The sequence below is a fragment of the Pan paniscus genome, chromosome 8 (genome assembly GCF_029289425.2).
Source record: "Pan paniscus chromosome 8, NHGRI_mPanPan1-v2.0_pri, whole genome shotgun sequence".
In the NCBI taxonomy this organism is placed as follows: domain Eukaryota; kingdom Metazoa; phylum Chordata; class Mammalia; order Primates; family Hominidae; genus Pan; species Pan paniscus.
In genome coordinates this window covers 126,476,722-126,498,504 of record NC_073257.2, presented here as the reverse complement: position 1 = coordinate 126,498,504, position 21,783 = coordinate 126,476,722, and the positions used below count along the sequence as shown (strand labels likewise).

The 21,783-nt window shown below is 44.7% G+C and overlaps 1 protein-coding gene across 11 annotated transcripts in view; it reads left to right on the top strand.

Annotated features, from left to right (window-relative positions):
- The window catches only part of ABLIM1 (actin binding LIM protein 1), a 329,600-nt gene that overhangs the window by 147,040 nt on the left and 160,777 nt on the right, over positions 1–21,783 (top strand). For all 11 annotated transcript variants that reach the window (XM_034931561.2, XM_034931560.2, XM_055092320.3 and 8 more), the window contains exon 2: positions 19,119–19,253. In XM_034931561.2, coding sequence (XP_034787452.1) covers positions 19,119–19,253 — 135 coding nt within the window. The remainder of the gene's footprint in view (positions 1–19,118; positions 19,254–21,783) is intronic.

The following is a 21,783-nucleotide window of genomic DNA, read 5'->3' as shown; positions in this document are numbered from 1 at the left end:
CCTGTCTGAGGAGATGCAAGCAGCTCAGTTTAGCATTTTGGCCACATCATACAGCAATGGACATAAGGAAGGTAAGTAGGGGGGTTTTGTGGGTCACATTGAGCTAAGGATGATTAGAACTGGGGTCAGACGTATGGATGCCCCGAGAATCAGGCAGGTGACCTGAGTGGAGCCTGGGGCAAACTACAGAGCATGGCCCTCCCTAAAGGGAAGAGTTACTTTGTCCTTCATCCTAGGTCCCACGGAGGGATGCAGGTCAAGTTGCCAGGCCTTGCAGTTTTCAAGAGCAGCCAGAAATAGGGATTTTTATGTAAAATCTCCAGATGTTTAAATATTGGCAAATGATTTCACTTTCTCTTTAAAGAATATTGTGTGTGGCCAGGCACAGTGGCTCATGCCTGTAATTCCAACACTTTGGGAGGCTGAGGTGGGCAGATCACTTGAGGTCAGGAGTTCAAGACCAGCCTGGGCAACATGGTGAAACCCCGTCTCTACTAAAAATACAAAAAAATTAGCTGGGCCTGATGGTGCATAACTGTAATTCCAGCTACTCGGGAGGCTGAGGCAGAAGAATCGCTTGAACCCAGGAGGTGGAGGTTGCAGTGAGCCAAGATCACGCCACTGCACTCCAGCCTGGGCGATAGAGTGAGACTTCTTCTGAAGAAAAAAAAATATTGTGTGGGCCAAACAAAACATGTCTGTGGGTAGGACTCAGTCAAAGGGCCTCTCGATTATGGTTTGGAGTTTAATGACCTGTCCACCACGCCTACCCCAGGAAGAAACACACTTTTACACAGCAAGACCCAGGATTCATATACACATGCATATAAATGGCTGAAATAAAACTCACATGAAGCAATACTTACCTTTACTCTCTGCTAGTTTCTTTTCTACTTTTTAAGTATGCCGGTGATGATCCATTAAACTTATTTTATGTTCCAGTGGTTCAAGACCCAAAGTTTGAAAAGCATTGGCTTAGACCCTCTACACTAACTAATTAAACTTTTATTGATGAAACAGAATAAGGTACTTCTGTGGGCAACCATGTTTCCATTCTGAGTACTCCTGTTATTGTGATAATAGGTATGTTTGGGTTACGTTGGGTTTCTTCACTTGCAACGGGACAGGTTTTGACAAAAGAATGTCTGAATCTTTCATTTGCCACTTTATCCTTAACAGAAGTTGGCCGGAATTTGGTGTCATCTGTCTTGGGTGCTTGATACAATTAAGAACTAACCCAACTGTTAAATTCAGAGTAAAATACTGTTTGAATTCCAGCTGGAAGTCCAAAGAAAACACTCGTAGAGCCCATGTCAGCTTTCAAGCCTGGTATTTCTGGAATTGCTTTTTCAGTTGGGATCACTTTTCCCTATGAGTCTGCCTGTCCTCTTTGTGTTCACCACGCTCACCTTGTTTCCTTGCTTTTGTATCACAGCCAGGGAGGGAGGAGCAAGATCAGGACCAGGACTATCTGCCATGCATCGTCCCATCCCTCAGTGACCAGCTGTTCATCTACATTGTCGAGCATTACATGCTGGATAGCATTCATTTTTGACGTGTAAGAGCTTTTCCAGAAAAAAAATATCATTTCAGCCAGGCACAGTGGCTCACGCCTGTAATCCTAGCACTTTGGGAGGCCAAGGCAGGTGAATTGTTTGAGGTCAGGAGTTCGAGACCAGCCTGGGCAACATAGTGAAACCCCGTCTCTACTAAAAATAAAAAAATTAGCCAGGCATGGTGGTGCATGCCTGTAATCCCAGCTGCTCGGGAGGCTGAGGCAGGAGAATTGCTTGAACCCGGGAGGTGGAGGTTGCAGTGAGCTAAGATCGTGCCACTGCACTCCAGCCTGGGTGACAGAGCAAGACACTGTCTCAAAAAAAAAAAAAGAAAAAAGAAAAAAAAAAGAAAGAAAAAGAAAAAAAAAAAAGAAAAAATATAATTTAAGGGCTTTGGAGAGAGTTCACCCCTCCCTCAGGAATGTCCAAAAGGTGAGTTGTCAGCAGGCCTTCCATGCAGCAGGAAAGGTTTAACCATTCCTTGGGTGCAGGGCATGTCTGTCATCACCCCTATCTTGACTTGAAAGCACCCTTGCAATATACAACAGGATTCAAAAAGCACTTGGACTTTTGCAACAAGAGCCCAGGAGTGGCTTCTTGCCATTGGAGAGAGTTGATATGATGGAGACACCCCCAGGGAAAGGCCATCCCTGCCATGAAAACCACACGACCACTGTGAGGCAACACTAATATGGTAGTTTTGCATAATAAGTAGGCAAAGATGCCAACTACTAAACATGAATCAGGCAAGCAAGGCCAGCCAGAGAGTCGGCAGTCAACACAGTACTTTCAGGTTGGGGGCTAGCGTGGTGCAAGATGACCAGGAGCAGCATTGGAGACGAGATTGGAAGGCACCTTGTTGACAGGGCCTGTGCCTTGCCTCCCCAGGGCACTGCTCTCATCTGAGTTGGGGGCAGCACCCTCTGGAATTGTGCAGCCACAGCCTGCACATCTTTACCCAGGGGCAGTGTGCTTCCAGGGAGCTGGCGCTGCAGTTGGTAGTGGGCAAATCACGTCTCTACCACTTCCTGGAGGACATAGAGCCAAGCTCCTAACCTGTCTCAGAGTCAGGGTTTTTTTCAGTTAAAACAATACTGAGAACACCCAATTTTCTCTCCACATCAGGAGGTTTGAGAAGTTATCTGGTGAGTTTGAGCATTGGAAAGAATTATTAGTAGATCACAAAAAAATAGGTAGAAAACATGATGGATTATTCATCAGGAGCTAGGCAAGTGGGAGAAAGGGAAATGATTAAATCTAAGAGAACAAAAACCATTGCACAAGAAAGGGAATCGATTCCTAGGAAGCACTACAGAGTCTAGTAGAACAATAATTACATTCTCAAAGTGTAAAACAGTGACCATGGGTTTAACCAAAATTTGTGGTGTGGGCCTATCGGTAAGAGCCGAATCTTCACCTGCAGAAACAGGATGTCAGTAGCTAATGACTGAGTTGATATAAGCATAGTGTTAAGAAAAAACACCAAAAGTTGAGCACATTTGCCTATAGGGGTTGGGAGGACTGGGGCAGGCAATTACCATCATGCATTATAAGCATATTTGTTTCTTTGGGTTTTTGAAACTTTTTTTTTCTTATAGAGACAGGGTCTTGCTATGTCGCCCAAGCTGGTCTCAAACTCCTGAGCTCAAGCGATCCTACTGCCTTGTACTCCCAAAAGCTGGGATTACACGTGTGAGCCACCGCCCACACTTAGCCTAAACTTTGATAAAAAATAAATAAATATGGGGTAAAAAACCCATACTTCCCACTCCATATCTTTATTGTTAGGGTTAATTTAAGTGAAACAGTGTGCGAAAATTTCAAATGTGGCCTGTGCCATGTGCTCAATAAATGTTAATGAAAGTCAGTTGGTCTGTGGAGTTTCTTTAAGCATCAGGGTAGAAGCACAGCCCAGAGCCAAAGGAATGGTCCGAGGTCCCTTGCAGATAAAACAGGACTAAGAAGTAGGTGGTGAGAAGCTGGGCACAGTGGCTCATGCCTGTAATCCCAGCACTTTGGGAGGGCGAGGCGGGTGGATTACCTGAGATCAAGAGTTTGAGACCAGCCTGGCCAATGTGGCGAAACCCCATCTCTACTAAAAATACAAAAAAAAAAATTAGCCAGACGTGTTGGCACTCACCTGTAATCTCAGCTACTCGGGAGGCTGAGGCAGGAGAATCGCTTGAACACGGGAGGCAGAGGTTGCAGTGAGCCAAGATCGCGCCATTGCACTCCAGCCTGGGCAACAAGAGCAAAACTCCATCTCAAAAAAAAAAAAAAAAAAAAGTAGGTAGTGAGAAGAATTAAATTTGTAACCAGAAGGAGAGACAGTGTTCAACTGCCTTCGCCAGGATTTTTCAGAGGCTGAACGCCCTTCACTATAGTATATATCCTTCTCTTTCTCACTTGCCCCTTGTGGTACAGCTGTCCTTCAGTTGCCTTGGTGGCTTTGTAAAATTATTCCCTAAAGCTTCAGGATTTCATAGGTTTGCCTAAAAAGTAAGTCGTGTTTATAAATGGGAGCTCTGCAACCAGTCTTCATGGGTTTGAATCCAGCTTGCCTGTTTACTAATTGTGCCACCTTGGGCAAGTCCCTTAACCTCCTGTTGCCTCAGTTTCCTCATCAGAAAATAAGGACAATAATAGTACCAATTAATAGGGTAATTTTGAAAATTGAATCAATTAATCCACATAAAGCATTTAAAACAACGCCTGGTCACCCATTGCCTCCTGGCACGTAGCTCAGTAATTGCTATTCCTTCTGTTACTACTGTCATTCCTTTCGACTGAGTAAAATCAGGACAATGTGTCCAATGAGATGGAGTTTAGTAACAGATTAGTTTGAGGATCCCGGAAAGTAAGTAGAGCTGAGATAGGTGAGTCAAGGAACCCAGGAGGGTCCACTCCTTTCCACTGGACAGTGTCTTCCAGCTTGCCTAAGTAGAACAACGCTTTGTCACCTTTGTCATGCCACAGTACTCCAGGACCACATCAGTGGCTTCCTGTGGCCAGTAAGCTCTACTGTTCAGTGATAGAAATTCACCAAGGAACTGGACCTGTTGGATTTTCAGTGCCCAGATCCTTTGGGCAAGCAAGCTAATGAGACTGCTCTTTTTGTTGTGGAATGAAATGAGGTGGCTAATGATGCTTTGATGCGGGAACGTGATGGCATCATATGAACAGTTGTAAAGTGTTTGAGGCTGGAAGCCATGTGTGCTCAGGACACCCACTGGAGGAAGCTGCCCACCTGCTCTGCAGCAGTCCCTGCTGGCTGTTGGCTATAGGGGTTGGGAGGAGTGGGGCAGGCAATTACCATCATGCATTATAAGCATATTTGTTTCTTTGAGTTTTTTAAACTTTTTTTTTCTTATAGAGACAGGGTCTTGCTATGTCTCCCAAGCTGGTCTCAAACTCCTGAGCTCAAATGATCCTACTGCCTTGTACTCCCAAAATGCTGGGATTACACGTGTGAGCCACCGCCCACACTTAGCCTAAACTTTGATAAAAAATAAATAAATATGAGTAGAACACTACTCATCATGTCCTGTTCTGGGGACATGCCACTTAGCTTTTCCAAGGCTCTGGGGCCACCCAAACTCCTCCCTGCAAGTCAGGTCAGCTGGAAATTGTGCTTTGTTGTGTGGTTCTCATTCAGAGAGCTTAGCCAGGGTTGGTTTGAGACTGGTCCATCAGCTCCTTCCTTCAGCTGTTTTTTTTTTTTCTGAGTCAGAGACTTAAATGAGTCTTTTATCTTTTGTCATCGGTTGAGTGGTATTGACATCATTCAAATTACCTAACTGATAGTAGACACTGTTGATGAACCCAAGGTATTTTTCTGACTTTCAGTTTCACCCAAAGACTGTTGCTCTGGAAAAGAGACAGAAAGCCAGGCTGGTATTCAAAACATGAACATATTGAACATGCATTTATAGAGTGCTGACTTTGTGCATACAATGGTGCCAGACCCTGGTAATACAATGGCAGTTACCTTGTAATGGAGAAGATGGAAAAGAAAAAAGAAATAGAATGTTTAGACTGTGGTAAATATAAAGAGAGGAAACTGAGATGGGGGTCGGAGGGAGACTGCCTTTAACAAGGTAGTTCAGGGAGAAGTCTCAGAGGAGGTGACCTAGAAGCTTGAGGGTGTGACCAGAAGGAGGAGAGGGAGCTGGGCTCGCAAACAGCTGGGGAAGAGCCTTCTCGGCAGGGAAAAGCATGCCTGGAGATCTTGAAGCAGCAAGAGCCAGAGCTTGGGAGGATGTGGAAAGAGTGTGAGAAGAGGCTGGAAGAGGTGGTGGGGCCAGAGCGCATCTTCCATAGGGCAGTGAAAGAAGGATTAGTGGAGTGATCTGTTTATATTATGCACTTAAAAGATCATTCTGGTTGTTGCATGGCAAAGGGATTTAACAAATGAGTTGACAGTCCACACTATTTGAAGATACACACTTGTGTTTTTCTTTCTTTCTTTCTTTTTTTTTTTTTTTTTGAGACAGAGTTTTGCTCTTATTGCCCAGACTGGAGTGCAATGGCATGATCACGGCTCACTGCAATCTCTGCCCCCCAGGTTCAAGCGATTCTCCTGCTTCAGCCTCCCAAGTAGCTGGGATTACAGGTGTGCACCACCACACCTGGCTAATTTTGTATTTTTAGTAGAGATGGGGTTTCTCCATGTTGGTCAGACTGGTCTCGTCCCAACCTCAGGTGATCCGCCCGCCTTGGCCTCCCAAAGTGCTGGGATTACAGACGTGAGCCACCACGCCCAGCCCACACTTGTGTTTTTCATAGCTGTGCCCTGAACCCCTCCTAGCACCTTACTTTAGTGAGGGATCAATTACTCATAGGGATAGCCTAATGTTTCTAATTTTCTGGCAAATCTCTGGTGCTGACACTGGTGTTGACATTCCTCTAGGCAAGTTGTGTTTGTGAAAACTCCCATGTGAGTGGGGCACTGGTCTGATGGCATCTCGTTCAGATTTTTTTATATCTGTCTTGTTATGGGCTCTTTCCTAAAAAGGTAGCAGAGATGTAATGATATTGAGGACATTTGCTGGGGTGGGGATGTGTTGGTGAAAAACATGTCTAATAGTTTAGTGGGGAGGATGGCAAGCATTAATAAGGTGTAAAAGGTGCAATCTCAGCCCACTGCAACCTCTGCCTCCCAGGTTCAAGTGATTCTTCTGTCTCAGCCTCCCCAGTAGCTGGGATTACTGGTGTGTGCCATCCCACCTGGCTAATTTTTGTATTTTTAGTAGAGACTGGGTTTCGCCATGTTGGCCAGGTTGGCCTGGAACTCCTGACCTCAGGTGATCCACCTGCCTCGGCCTCCCAACATGCTGGGAGTACAGGTGTAAGCCACCACACCCGGCCTATTTTCCAAGTGTTGGAAGGTTACATTTAGGAGTTCCATGGAGGGATTTAAAAATTTTTTCTTCCTCTCCCTTCTCCTCCCAGTCCCATGTTGGACTTTAACATGTTTTTTCTTTTCAAGCCATAGTCTTCACTAAGTGCTTTGTTAAACTTTGGGAGATAATCTTTTCTTCTCCACTCAAGCAGAGGCCATTCTGAAGGTAAATAACAGAATGATCAACCACCAGGGTTATGCTCCCTTGTCACCGGGATGAACAGAAGAATACCTAGCAAGGTGACAGATTATATGTGTTTGCATTTTCTTGCAGAGGTTACACCCAGCAAAATTAGGTCATAAGAGAGCTTGAACGAGCCTGAAGTTCAGGTCTGGGAGGAGTCAGGAGCCTAGGTGTTTAGAGAGTAGTTCTAGAATGCTACACATTCTAGAATGTCTGACATTGCAAGTTGGATGCTGTGAACACAGGTCTCATGCTTTCATCTCCCAGTGGGTGTGCAGACACTGGAGAGACCCAGGTGAGGGCAGGTTTGTGTCTTTATTCACAGTGCAAGAGCAAGAGTGCCTTTTCAGAAAGGGTTCACGTTCTTGTTTCTGAAATTTATAAGCACTTGAATGAAAAGCTTCACTCTGCAGTTTGGAATCAGTATAACCTTTGGCACAATGGTGTGCCGGCAAATGTTTAACAACCAGCTCTCCAGAGGGCAGGAAGAGGAAGGCCCTGATCTGTAAAGTTTGCCAGTTTCCATGGTATAAATGCTTCCACTGCAGCCAATTTCAAGCTACCAAGGTGGAGTCAACCATACAGTTGGGAAGGGCTGGGCATAGCCGGCTCTCCCAAGCAGGTTAGAGCTCTCCACTGCAGGGGTGAATCCCTTAAAATTTTATTTTCTTTTCCCCAGAAACCCCCTTAAGATTTTCGAAGTGCAATTTCTGTATCTGCAGAATCAGTATAATTGGGGTTGATGGGATCACAGGAGTTATTATCTTTGAATACCTTTTATAAATTGTGAAGTGCCACACATATATTAGCTTTTTTCATTAATTTGTTTGAAATGCTGTTTTTAAGTACTTAATGATTCTGAGTATGTCCTGGAAGTAGAAGCAGCCAGAAAGAAAAGGCAAGGACAGCTGGGAGACTTCCTGTGCTGGAGACAGACAGATTTGTGCCGCAAAGAGACACCTCAATCAATATCTTAGTTCTTTGGTTTTTGGTTTTTGTTTTTCAAATTCCTCTGAGGTGTCTGGAATTGGAATTAGAGGGTAGAAGGTAATGGTGGTACCATGCTTAAGCTAAACCCTGTCTCAAGACCCTAGGCCATGTGACAATAGACTCTGACCCTCTCTCTTAACTTGTATTTCTGTAAATGGCTCAGATGGGACCACAATCCCTCCTACTCTCAGAATCAGGATGGATGTGGCTCTCTTGTTGTCCATAAAGATGTGATGTTCTGCCAGCAGAGTTTAGACTGAAGCCAATGCCCATTTGTTAGACTGGATTCATTTCTAAGTAGAATTGCTGGTGCAGGGATAGTTTGAGATCCCTGGGTGACCTTAAAAGGTTCAATCAAATTTCAGAAGGGATTTTTGTAATGCTTCAGAAATTCCTGCTCATACAGGTTAGTGACAGTCTTTCCTGACATTCAGCTGACATGGGCATCTGTGTGCCAGGCTGAGGCTGTGGGGGCTCTTAGTCCATTTTGTGTTGCTAGAACAGAATATCACAGATTGGATAATTTATAAAGAAACAGAATTTATTTCTTATGGTTCCTGAGGCTGGGAAGTCCAAGGTCAAGACATTTGTATCTGGCAAGGGCTTTCTTGTTGCGTTATCCCATGGTGGAGGCAGAAGAGCAAACTAGGGTGTGAGAGCGAGGATAGGGGCTGAACGTCATTCTTTTATCAGCAACCTGCTCCTGTGATAATTCACTCACTCCTGCTGTGATGGCATTAATCCATTCATGAGGGCAGAGCCTTTGTGACTGAATCACCTCTTGAAGGTCCCCCTCTTAACGTTTACAATGGCAATGAAATTTCAACAGGATTTTGGAGGGGACATTGAAACCATAGAAGACTCCTAGGAGGATATGGCCTCGCACTGTCTCCGCTACCACCCTAGAAGGTCGGGCATGTATTCTTGGCCCCTTTTACAGTCTCAGGGAGGTTGAGGCATGTGTCAGGAAAGGCAGGACTGGGAATCCAGTCCCCTAATCTGAGGTCCCTTCTAATTACAATTAGAAGAGGTGGGAGTTGTATACAAATGGTTGAACATGGTCAGAGAAAGGCTAGGAGAGGTCAAAGAAGGGTGTCATTTCAGTGAGTCATCTCAATCAAAAGGTGTGTCAAAGGAGTCATGGTTTTAGGAGGAGGAGGAAAAGGCACCAAGCCGATTTTAAAATCCCTTTCTGAGCTTAACCTTCACATAGAGAAGGCAGGTGCAGCACATCAGGGCAAGTGCGCCAAGTGATTTATAAGGAGGAAATTTCCTGGCTGAATTATGATAATCCTAGTACCTCTTTGCCTTGGGGGAATCAGATTAACTGGATTTGAGCAGAGGCTGTTTCTATAATCAGGAGTCCAGCTGACGGTTGCTGACAGCATCTTTTATGTTTGGAGGAATAGCAAGGACCTATCATGTAGCCACGGAAAAGGCAAATCAAGTATCAGAAGTATCAGAGTATCTTTTTTTTTTTTTTCTAGGCAGAGTCTCACCTGTCACCCAGGCTGGTGTGTAGTGGTGTGATCTCAGCTCAGCAACCTCTGCCTCCTGGGTTCAAGCAATTCTCCTGCCTCAGCCTCTCGAGTAGCTGCCATCTAGAGTACAGGCACCTGCCATCATGCCTGGCTAACTTTTGTATTTTTAGTAGAGAAGGGGTTTTGCCATGTTGGCCAGGCTGTTCTCAAACTCCCGACATCAGGTGATCTGCCCGCCTTGGCCTCCCAAAATGTTGGGATTAGAGGCATGAGCCACCATGCCCAGCCAAGTATCAGGGTATCTATTTTTTTTTTTTTTTTTTTGAGATGGAGTCTTGCTCTGTCCCCAGGCTGGAGTGTGGTGGCACGATCTCAGCTCACTGAAACCTCCACCTCCCAGGTTCAAGTGGTTCTTCTGCCCCAGCCTCCTGAGTAGCTGGAATTACAGGTGTGTGCCACCACACCTGGCTAATCTTTTGTATTTTTGGTAGAGACAGGGTTTCACCATGTTGGCCAGGCTGGTCTCTAACTCCTGACCTCGTGATCTGCCTGCCTGGGCCTCCCAAAGTGCTGGGATTACAGACATGAGCCACTGCGCCCAGCCAGTATCAGGGTATCTTAACTGGTGAAAGCCACAAGTGGCAGGGAAGCCCACCATTGTACTGCCCATCCCCCGGGAGTGTTTGTGCCAACTAATAATTCTGTTTACCGAACTCACATGGTATAAGAAAATGAGGTTGTGGAAGCCAATTTAAGAGAAGGATCATTTTGGACAACTAATGACTGGGTAACTGTGTATGTAGCTTCAAGTAACTACCACTTGCCACAGCAGGAAATGGGCCTTTAGGTAAACTGCAAATTAAGCACTCTATGCATTTATTTAAACTGTTGAGTTTCTTGTTTTCTGGGCTCCATACTAGTGCCGGTCTAGCACAAAGAAAGGGAGTAGGAGGTGGGAGAGCGCACATCTCTGTGATATGTGTTTACAATTCAGTGGGAACCAATGGGGTAGAAGCAGAGAAAATATTCTAGGTAATGAAGCAGTCTCTCTCAAACGTAGACTGCCATGAGAATAGGACTCCTGTCTTTAAGCAGAAGTCAACCTTACCATACAGAGGAGCATCTTAGGATTGCAAATCCAGACCAGTCTCAACCAGAGAGAGATTTCCAATCCTGGCCTCAGCTCAGGCTGGAGGTGGCCGAGAGGGTCCTCCCAATGGTGGGTCGTGTTTCCTTGCTATCTCACCCTGACTCTGTACATGTTCTTCTCCCATAAATGGCTGCAGCCTGGAAGAATTTCTGTTTGTACTTCAAGCATTGTTCCTCATCCGCATATTGAGTAGCAGGTGTTGCTTTTGGAATGATGACACAGGTGGGCATTCACCAATTCTGAGCCATGCACCCGGGGCCTAGTGAGGACATTAGACTAGCTTGATTTCCTCCTATGCTAGATAATCTTTTCCTGTGGAAATCCCTTACAGAGTGCTTCCAAATGTGGCCAAAGTAAGACTGTTTCTTCTTAGCTGTATCTTTTTGGACAAGGTTTTTAACTCTTCTTAGCCTTGGTTTCCTCCTCTGCAAAACAGGAATTGTGCAACAGTCCCTCGTACGGCAACTGTGACGCAGTTATTTTGATTGTGAATAGCAATTAATTGTTATAGTGCCTGGAACATCGTTAAGTATTCAGTGCATTTTACTTGTTATAATAATATAGTAGTGTTCTGGAGTGATTTATTGCAAATGTCAGAAGTTCAGGACCCTGCACCTTCACATGGGAGATGTCCCTATGGTGTTATTAGGGATAACCCTATTTTCCCTAATCCAAACATTGAACTGAGAAGTACAGAGATGACAACTCAGGCTATTTGATATTTGAAATCAATATCAGAACTATTTCAGACATTTGGAGGAATTGACCATTGAGCTTGCAGTTTTGTAGGGCCAGGATTATGAAATAAAAGCAAAAGAAACACAAACCAAGAGAAACATTGGTGATGGTACAGATATTCAGTGCTGGAGGACATGGAGGAGAAGGAAATATTTTCTCAATCTAAGCCAGCATGAAAGCTTCAGAGAAGCACCAGGACCTGGGCTATGCCGTATGGGTCAAGTTTGATTTAAACAGATGGGAAGAAGAGAAACCACAGCAAGTGAGTTTACAGTGGGAGTGAAGGCACTGGCGAGAATGAAGATGCTAGACCAGAAAGTGGTCAGAAGGCCTTGCTCAAGGGAGATTTCTAAATTAATACAAATAAATAGTAGAGTATTTTAGTGCTTGGTCTGCAAAGTCAGACTGTCTGCGATCACATCACTTAGCACAGGGATAAGTACTCGGCAGAGGTAGTTGTTTCTTAAACACCTAAAAAGCTGACATGAGCCATGTTATTGAAGATCTCTGAAGTTAGGAAGAGAACTTTAGGCTTGGTGATTTGGGACTGAGAGAGCTATTTGGAACTTTTTTTTTTTTTTTTTTTTTTTGAGGCAGAGTCTTACCCAGGCTAGAGTGCAGTGGCACGATCTCGGCTCACTGCACCCTCCACCTCCCGTGTTCAAGCGATTCTCCTGTCTCAGCCTCCTGAGTAGCTGGGATAACAGGCACCTGCCACCACACCCAGCTAATTTTTGCATTTTTAGCAGAGACAGGGTTTTGCCATGTTGACCAGGCTTGTCTGGAACTCCTGACCTCAGTTGATCCACCCACCTTGGCCGCCCAAGGTGCTGGGATTACAGGTGTGAGCCACTGTGCCCAGCCTTTGTTTTTCTTTTTAAAATAAGCTTTATTTTGTTTGTTTGTTTGTTTATTTATTTATTTATTTTTTGAGACAGAGTTTCACTCTTGTTGCCCAGGATGGAGTGCAATGGCACGATCTCGGCTCACCACAACCTCCGCCTCCCAGGTTCAAGTGATTCTCCTGCCTCAGCCTCCTGAGTAGCTGGGATTACAGGCATGCACCACCACGCCCAGCTAATTTTGTATTTTCAGTAGAGACAGGGTTTCTCTATGTTGGTCAGGCTGATCATGAACTCCCAACCTCAGGTGATCTGCCTGCCTCGGCCTCCCAAAGTGCTGGGATTACAGGCATGAGCCACTGCCCCTGGCCATCTTATTTATTTATTTTTTTTTGGTGACAGACTTTTGTTCTTGTCTCCCAGGCTGGAATGCAATGGTGCGATCTCGCCTCACTGCAACCTCCACCTCCTGGGTTCAAACAATTCTCCTGCCTCAGCCTGCCAAGTAGCTGGGACTACAGGCACATGCCACCATGCCCAGCTGATTTTTGTATTTTTAGTAGAGGTGGGATCTTACCATGTTGGCCAGGCTGGTCTTGAACTCCTGACCTCAAATGATCCACGCACCTTGGCCTCCCAGAATTCTGGGATTACAGGCATGAGCCAAGGTGCCCGGCCTATAAGCTTTATTTTCTTAAAACCATTTTAGATGAATAAAAAAATTGAGAAGATAATACAGGTATTTCCTATATACTCAACACTTGGTTTCCCCTGTTAGTAACATTTTGCGTTGGTGTAACACACTTGTTATAATTACTGGACCGTATTGGCACACTGTTATGAACTAAAGTCCACACTATTCAGATTTCCGTAGTTTTTACCTAATGTTCTTTCTCTGTTCTGGGATCCCATCCAGGATCCCACATTACGTTTAGTCATCACATCTCCATAGGCTCCTCTTGGCTGTGATCATTTCTCAGACGTTCTTTGTTTTTTATGATCTTTACAATTTTGAAGAGTACTTGTCAGGTGTTTTTGTTTTGTAGAATGTCCCTCCATTTGGGATTTTTCTCATGATTTCATAGGGATTATGGGTTTTGTTTTGTTTTGTTTTTGGGAGGAAGACCACAGAGGCAAAGTGCCCATTTTCATCACATCATATCAAAGGTACATTCTGTCAACGTGACTTATCACTGTTGATGTTTACCTTGCTCACGTGGCTGGGGTATTGTCTGTAAGATTTCTCTGTTGTAAAGTTAGTCATTTTTTTCTTCCTATCCGCATTGTACTCTTTGGGAGGAGATCACTATGTACAGCCCATACTTAAGGAGTGGGGAGTTAGGCTGCACCTCCTTGGGTAGAATACGCTTTGCTGTTTGCAACTGGAGAAAAACGCCAGGGGCCGGGCATGGTGGCTCACGCCTGTAATCCCAACACTTTGGGAGGCAGAGCCGGGTGGATCACGAGGTCAGGAGATGGAGACCATCCTGGCCAACATGGTGAAGCCCCGTCTCCACTAAAATACAAAAATTAGCTGAGCGTGGTGGTGCGCGCCTGTAGTCCCAGCTACTTGGGAGGCTGAGGCAGAGGAATCACTTGAACCCAGGAGGCAGAGATTGCAGTGAGCCAAGATCGCACCACTGCATTCCAGCCTGGTGACAGAGCGAAACTCAGTCTCGAAAAATAAAAAAGAGGGCAAGGGCGTAGGGAATTTTCAGTAATCTGAGAAAAAGGAGTTGAGGGCCTGGGCTGCTGGGGTGAGAAAAGGGATTGAGGCACAGGGGATGTGAAGGTGGACAAAATTTGGTGGGAAATGAAAAAGAGGGCAGAATCAAGGTTCAAACACTGGTAATTAGGGGATTATTCTGGTATAAAGAGGTCTGGATTAGAAGTCACTGCACTAGGTGACTGCCAACTCTTTATTTCTTGGCTGCGCCACCTTGGGTGAGTCACTTCATTCCTCTGAGCCTCAGTTTGTCTATTTCTAAGAAGGGGTTGACAGTACCTGTTCTTCCTATTTGAGAACTCCTGTGAGAATGAAATGAGATAGAGAAGAGGAAAGGGCTTTGGAAGCCATCATGCACCGTGTTGTTCCAAAGGCTTATGGGTTAGGGAGTGATGGTGCAGTGGGGAAGGAAGGGGGCTTGAGAGGGAGAATGTGTATGTTACCTGCAAGATACTGAGTATTTCAGATGACCCAGAGCAAGCTGTAACTAAGAGTACTCTGGGCCGGGTACGGTGGCTTACACCTGTAATCTCAGCACTTTGGGAGGCCACGGCGGGCAGATCACAAGGTCAAGAGATCGAGACCATCCTGGCCAACATGGGGAAACTCCATCTCTACTAAAAATACAAAAATTAGCTGGGCGTGGTGGTGTGCGCCTATAGTCCCAGTTACTAGGGAGGCTGAGGCAGAAGAATTGCTTGAACCCAGGAGGCAGAGGTTGCAGTGAGCTGACATCGCACCATTGCACTCCAGCCTGGCGACAGAGCAAAACTCTGTCTCAAAAAAAAAAAAAAAAATTGGACTCTGTCACAGGTTTGTGATATTTACCTGCTACTGCTAAGGAGATTTTTATTTCAAATATGCTTTCCCAGATGTTCTGTTTCTGGCAGTCTAGTTCCACAGTCTGTCCCCCAGAGAGAGGTAGCTTGGGCAAGATGAGGCTAGTTCTGGATTTGGAAAGAGGGACTCTGATTAGCTTTGTGGACTTCCTCTTATGACCTGCCATGGCCTCTGCTTGACTGCACTGAAGGTTACTGGGATTTCTTTAATGGTCTCATTCCCCCAGTCTCATTGCCTGAGATCGTTAATAGACATTCCAAAAGTAACACATCAAAAATGGCATTTTTGCTTTCTGTCCTGCACTGGAGTTCAGAGACGTGGCTGATCTGCTTTGCTTGACTCTGAAAGACAGTGTGAAACTCCTCAGTAAGCTATGCAATCGGCTGCTTTAGCTGAGTAGTGAGAATTCCTCCAAACTGGGTATTCTGCAGTGGAGGAATCCCGTTACCTTTTCAGGCAGGTAGACTCTTGGCTCTTTGTAGGTATTTCCTCATTGTTCAGAGAGTGTGCAACCATGCTTTTGGTTTTTCATTGTACAATCCTTATTTAGGCAACAAAGTTGATGAGCCATGGAAGGTTTGAACTGTGTCTGCTCAAGTTCCAGGGTAAATCATTGACTAGTCGGTACAGTGGAAAGTGCTGGGAGCCTGAGTGCTAAGTATGCCTCTGCCAGTAACTCCTGATGACTTTGGGCAAGGAATGTAAACTCTTTGCTCCTCAGTTTCCCTATCAGTAAAATAAGTAGGGACCGCTTGGGCCTTGAAAGATGGAACAGTCAAGTGAATTTTGCAGCACAGCCAGTTGGCAGATAAGGGGAGTGCCATGAATCAATGTCATGTCTGTATTGGAAATGACTCAGCATATTTCAAAATTGTAGCATCGAGTCAACAAACATACATGTGGTAATAACCAGACTGTCACAGACAGTTATATAAAGTTAACCTCTTTATTCGTTTTGGAAAAGGAGAGATATTCCTTTCTTGACACTGACTTGAGTTGGGATGAAATGAGAACTGAATCTTTTGCTCTTTGGATGCTGCCCTTCTCTAGTAAGAAAAGCCCATTTCTTTACAAATAGGTTGTTCTGAGATGCCTAGGCTGTTGTGTGAAGGAAAGGCAAGTAAACATAGTCTAGTCTCTGGGTGAAGGCAAAGCAAGTCATCTCTGGGCATGGGGGACTTTGTGGTGTAATGTATATTTCCAAAGGGAAACTCATGCAAAATGCAGATGCTGATCCCAGTTCTGACCTTGGTAGCTGGTGCCAGCATTGGCAGTGGCTCCTTTATTTGGACATAGAGAAAAGCCAAGAAGTGAAGTGATATTTTCCTTCCCTCATCATTACTCAGCATGACTGCCTTGCTTAGCAATAAGAAATTCAAGTGTCAAGAGAAACTGCAGTGCATTTTCTTATCCAAAAATGCATTCCCCTGTGTAGTCAAGAGATTCACTATGTTCTCATATTGTTGCTGAAGAGGATGGTCTTTTGAATTACTTTTGAAATTCTAGCTCTTCTCTGTAGCTGGCGTATTCATATTGTCTGAATTCTAAAGGGAAATAGCTCTTAAATTGGAGTATGCGTAAGAATCACTTGAGTAGTTTACTAAAAAGGTAGATGCCTGACTCCCACTCCTAGTCATTGGGGCTGAAGAACCTGCATTTTTAATACATGGTACAGAAGGTTCTGATCTGGGGGATCCATAGAGTTGCCTTGAGTGTTAACACCTGGGTGCCATGCTCAGTTATCAAAAACCTTATTGCTACGTGTGTCCCCTTTACAAGTCAAGCCTTAGCTGCTGCTTTTAGAATGGCACTTGAACTTGCCATGTAAATTAGAGGCATAATGATAATACTTATAAAAATAATTATTTTTGACTTACAACAATTTTCTGATTTATACAAACAGCATGGAAAGAGCATGAACTTAGCAGTCAGAAAGGCCTGGGCGTGGATCTTTCAGCTTCCTCTGCTTCTTGGGCAGGTTGTTCAGCTCTGCGGCTCCATTTCCTTATCTGTCAACTGTCACATGGGAACAGTATTACTCACTTCACTGAGAGAGAGGGGTGGTGAGGATAGAATAAAGTGGCTTATGTAAACACCCTGCACTATGCGTGGCATTTAGTAGATGCCAATAAATACCACTTGTCTTCTTTCTTATAAGAAGCAGGAATTAACTTAAAAAACACAAGGACTTAAGGCAGATATTTTTAAGGAAAACTTTTTTTTTTTTTTTTTTGAGGCAAAGTCTCGCTCTTGTCCCCCAGGCTGGAGTGCAATGGTGCGATCTCGGCTCACTGCAACCTCTGCCTCCTGGGTTCAAGCGATTCTCCTGCCTCAGCCTCCTGAGTAGCTGGGATTACAGGCACGTGCCACCACGCCAGGCTAATTTTGTATTTTTAGTAGAGATGGGGTTTCACTGTGTTGGCCAGGCTGGTCTCGAACTCCTGACCTCAGGTGATCCGCCCACCTCGGCCTCCCAAAGTGCTGGGATTACAGGTGTGAGCCACCGCGCCCAGCCAAGGAAAACTTTTCTTCTTTTTTTTTTAATGTGCAAGGGATAGGTTTTTTGGCCTTCATACACATCACTTTAAAAGTCAGTCATTGTTTACAGATCTTGAGAGCATGTCCCTCCTTAATTCCTTTAGATAATAACTGAGTTATGTTGTAAATACAGGTTTTCAAGAGAGATCCCAGGAGGTAGATAAGGAATTGCAGGTGAATTGCAACCTTGGTATCTTTGTGGCCATTCCCAGGGTCCCTTGCAGAGAACACAGATCAGGTGTTCAACCTGAAACTACACCTGCTCCTAGTCAGAATCTCACAAGAAGAACCTTGTTTCTCAGAAGTTAGCTAGTAATGGATTATTTGGACTATCTTGTTCAAACTCTTGCCAGGCAAAATGAGAACACTGCTGAGGTCTGAGAGAAACAGTGAACTATTATATTGTGGTATACAGCGAGCTCCTTGTTGTAAGGTGTTTTCTGAACTGAGTTTCAGCAATATCTGCCCACATCTACCCCCTGCTCAACCTGGTTTTACCTTTGGAGAGAAAATCATCTTTGTGTTGGTTGATTAATGTTCTTGTCCCATATAACGCTCATGTCATTCCTTAAGGAGTATGTTTTTATATATCACCATGTTCCTCCTTCTGAGGCCCCACATCAAAAAAGGAATTTGGTAGCAAACACTGCCTATCTGCATTCTCTAGCTGGAGAAACTGCAAGTTAAATGAAGACTCTTGGTGAGCTCAAAGCCACAAGTGTCCCCTCACTGCCTTCTCTCCGGGCCTTTGTAAAGGGGAGGCTGTACATCCCAGTCCCAGGGCTGGGCAGTCACAATAACTTCTAGTCTCTGAAGGCCACACTCTGGAAACTAAGAGTATTCTTTTAGTATTCTCTTAGTATCCTTGTAAGCCCCATCATGTGATGTTAAGGTCTGAAAAGACCCTATAAATTCCCTGGGCCAATCCCCTTTGTTTTATGGGAAAGGAAACTGAGGTTCAGAGAGATCCATGTTGTTCCTAGTTTATTTTTTAAAAATTTACTGCCTGCAGTGTGTGTATCAGACACTATGCACATAATGGGAGGCTCATCATAGGCCTGCAACAGGTTAGATGAGTTGCCATTTATGATCAGGAATGACCCTCTGGTAAAGCAGGCTAGAAACTGTTCAGCACATACTAATTAATAAGTAAAGAAACATTTACTGAGCACCTTTGGGGCATGAACATTCTGCTATGTCCCAAGAAGCTGGGAGAAGGAGGGAGAAATACAACTGGTGAGACAAAAAGGATAAACTTTAAGAAATGGTCCTCATCTTCAAGGACCTACAGTCCACAGTGAACTCCTTCTGAAGGTGCCTTCTAAATCAATATAAAGACATATTACAAGTCCACATAACAAAATATTGAACTAAGCAAGACTGTGTATTCAATAGTTCAATGATGTCATCCTAGAGAAGTTTGGGAAGAAGGGAGAAGACAGCAGGCTCCATTGAGGAACACGCCTGGTGTTTTCCCTCCTGGACTGTCAAAGCCACAACTGTCTTATGGGTCTTTGTGTGTCCAGGATTATGACTTGGAGGGACTGCTCTGTTCACACTGTCGAATCAATCTCTGTGGCTCATTTGACACCAAAATTACAGAGATACCATGATGACACCTTTTGCAGGAATGCTCTCTACTCACCTGGATCTTTTGTTGATTTTCTTTCAGTGGCCCACCCTCAGGACCCTCACCACCCATCAGAGAAGCCTGTCATTCACTGCCATAAATGTGGGGAGCCTTGCAAGGGTGAAGTGCTTCGGGTCCAGACCAAACATTTCCACATCAAGTGTTTCACCTGCAAAGGTATGGTGCCTCCAGCTTCGTGGCTCAGTGGCATGCCACGGTCGGGGCTTGCCTTGGGTCCAGCCCATCCCCTTAACTCCACATCGGGTAACTGGATGATAAGCGAATGCCCTCAGAAGCCCTGACATCATTTACTGCCAGTTTGGGATTCAGTTAGACTCTAGGGCGAGAACGAGTCCTGCTAAAACCAGTGATTCATGGGCCTTTGGGTGCTCACTGAGGCCCCTTCTCCTGGAAGAAGGGACTAACACTGAGAACGAGCAGTAAAAAGGCCAGCTCACGCCTATAATCCCAGCACTTTGGGAGGCTGAGGCGGGTGGATCGCCTGAGGTCAAGAGTTCGAGACCAGCCTGGCCAACATAGTGAAACCCCGTCTCTACTAAGAATAAAAAAATTAGCTGGGTGCGGTGGTGGGCGCCTGTAATCCCAGCTACTCTGGAGGGCTGAGGCAGGAGAATCGCTTGAACCCGGGAGGCGGAGGTTGCAGTGAGCTGAGATTGTGTCATTGCACTCCAGCCTGAGCAACAAGAGTGAGACTCCGTCTTAAAAAAAAAAAAAAAAGAGCAGTAAAAATACAGTTCTGTGGGTTTTGCCTTGTTTTTTCTTTTTCTCTGAAATGAAGAACTCCTACTACAAAGTAGCTTGTCCTAATACCCATTAGTTATAGGAGGCCTGGAAAGCTTGCAAGATTGGGTGCCAAGTCACTGGCTTCTGTGTGTGTGTGTGTGTGTGTGTGTGTGTGTGTGTGTGTGTGTATTGAGATGTGAGAATTAAGCAACAACACTTGGGAGACCTCTAAGCAGAAAAAGACCTGCCATCCAAGAAGCTACCAGTTTGGTGTTGATTTCCATTAACAAGCCTACCTTTTGGGGTTTACAAAGATTGGCATCTTTGTATGAAATATGCCAACCTGTTATTTCAGAGCCAGGGCATGGCCAACTGGGGAAAAACAGGAAGAAGAATGGTTTTGTGTGTTTGTTTGATAAATAGGTTACTTGGGCTGAGGGCATGTCTGGGTAGCTCAAGATGGGGTTCAAGGATGTCAGAGAAGGAAGGGAGGAGAGACTCGGAGTGCACTCTGTAGATTTACTCTGTGCCCTGCACGGGGTAAGGACCCTCATTCCTATGCCCTGCCTGTGGTACGCACCTTCATTTCTGGAAACTGGGTTTCATTTTGAGTGTCATACGTCACAAAGACTTAGCATTGTCATCCTAAGCCATCTATCCATGGCCACGGGGGCTCTTGGGTAGGTCCCAGTCTTCCTAGTGACCACGAAATACATGAATAAAGGAGGAGGGAGTGCTTTCCTGGAGTCCACAGCTGTTCCTTACACTGAGAGTAAAGTTTTCAGGAGAAAGAACACTAGCATGTGTAGCTAGGGTAAGAAGGTGGAAGGAGTGGAGGGCATGAGCTTAACTCCCTCAAATGAGCTCAATGCTCAGCGCATGACAAGCGTTACAAATGCTGTGTCCACATCTCAGAGAGGGATTATTTAATCCTCCTGAAAACCCCTGTGAGTAAGTATGATAAACCCCAGTTTTCACCCAACCCAAGATGGCCATGAGGAAATATCAAGGTCACACCCAGGGTACTGGGCTGTCACGTTGTGTGGCTTGAGTCCTGCCTTGCCATTAAGCAGCTGTCTGATTGTGGACAAGTTACTTGTCTCTCTGTGGCTCAGTGTCCTTATCTGTAAAATAAGGAGACTAGACCGTATGAAACTTGTATCATCCCAGGTCTGAAGTTTGCAGATTCCATATACCAGATAATTGTATATTAATATAGAACCCAGTTAGAGCTTCTTAGGGGGTATGTCAGAGAAAAAATGTTTTCTAGTTATATCCAGTTTAGCTAACTTGGAGTCAGCATTGTATTTTTATTTTTTCTCATAAATTTATTGAGACATGGCTCAAAGGATAGATTTGGTATGAAATAAATACAATCCATAAATGACTGCAGCCACATATATTTTTTATTTTATTTATTCTATTTTATTATTTATTTATTTATTTATTTGAGATGGAGTCTCGCTCTGTTGCCAGGCTGGAGTGCAGTGGTGTGATCTCAGCTCACTGCAACCTCTGCCTCCTAGGTTCAAGCAATTCTCCTGGCTTGGCCTCCCAAGTAGCTGGGATTACAGGTACCTGCCACCGCCGTGCCCAGCTAATTTTTGTGTGTGTGTTTTTTTTTTTTTTTTTTTTTTTTAGCAGAGATGAGGTTTCGTCATGTTGGCCGGGCTGGTCTCAGACTCCTAATCTCAAGGGATTCTCCTGCCTCAGCCTCCCAAAGTGCTGGGATTACAGGCGTGAGCCACTGCACCAAGCTCTATATATATTTTATATTTCTACTTTGAAAGTATGAAGTAGTAGACTCAGATCTGGGCACTCACTGTTCAACACATCGAGGTATTTGAAGAGACATTCATTTATCCCCTGTGGGGTGAAAGCTCCTTGCTTTTTTTCTCTTTTAGTTTAATTCTATCGACCAAATGTAAATTCCTCTTCTTGGAAAGTTGTATCATATATCTTG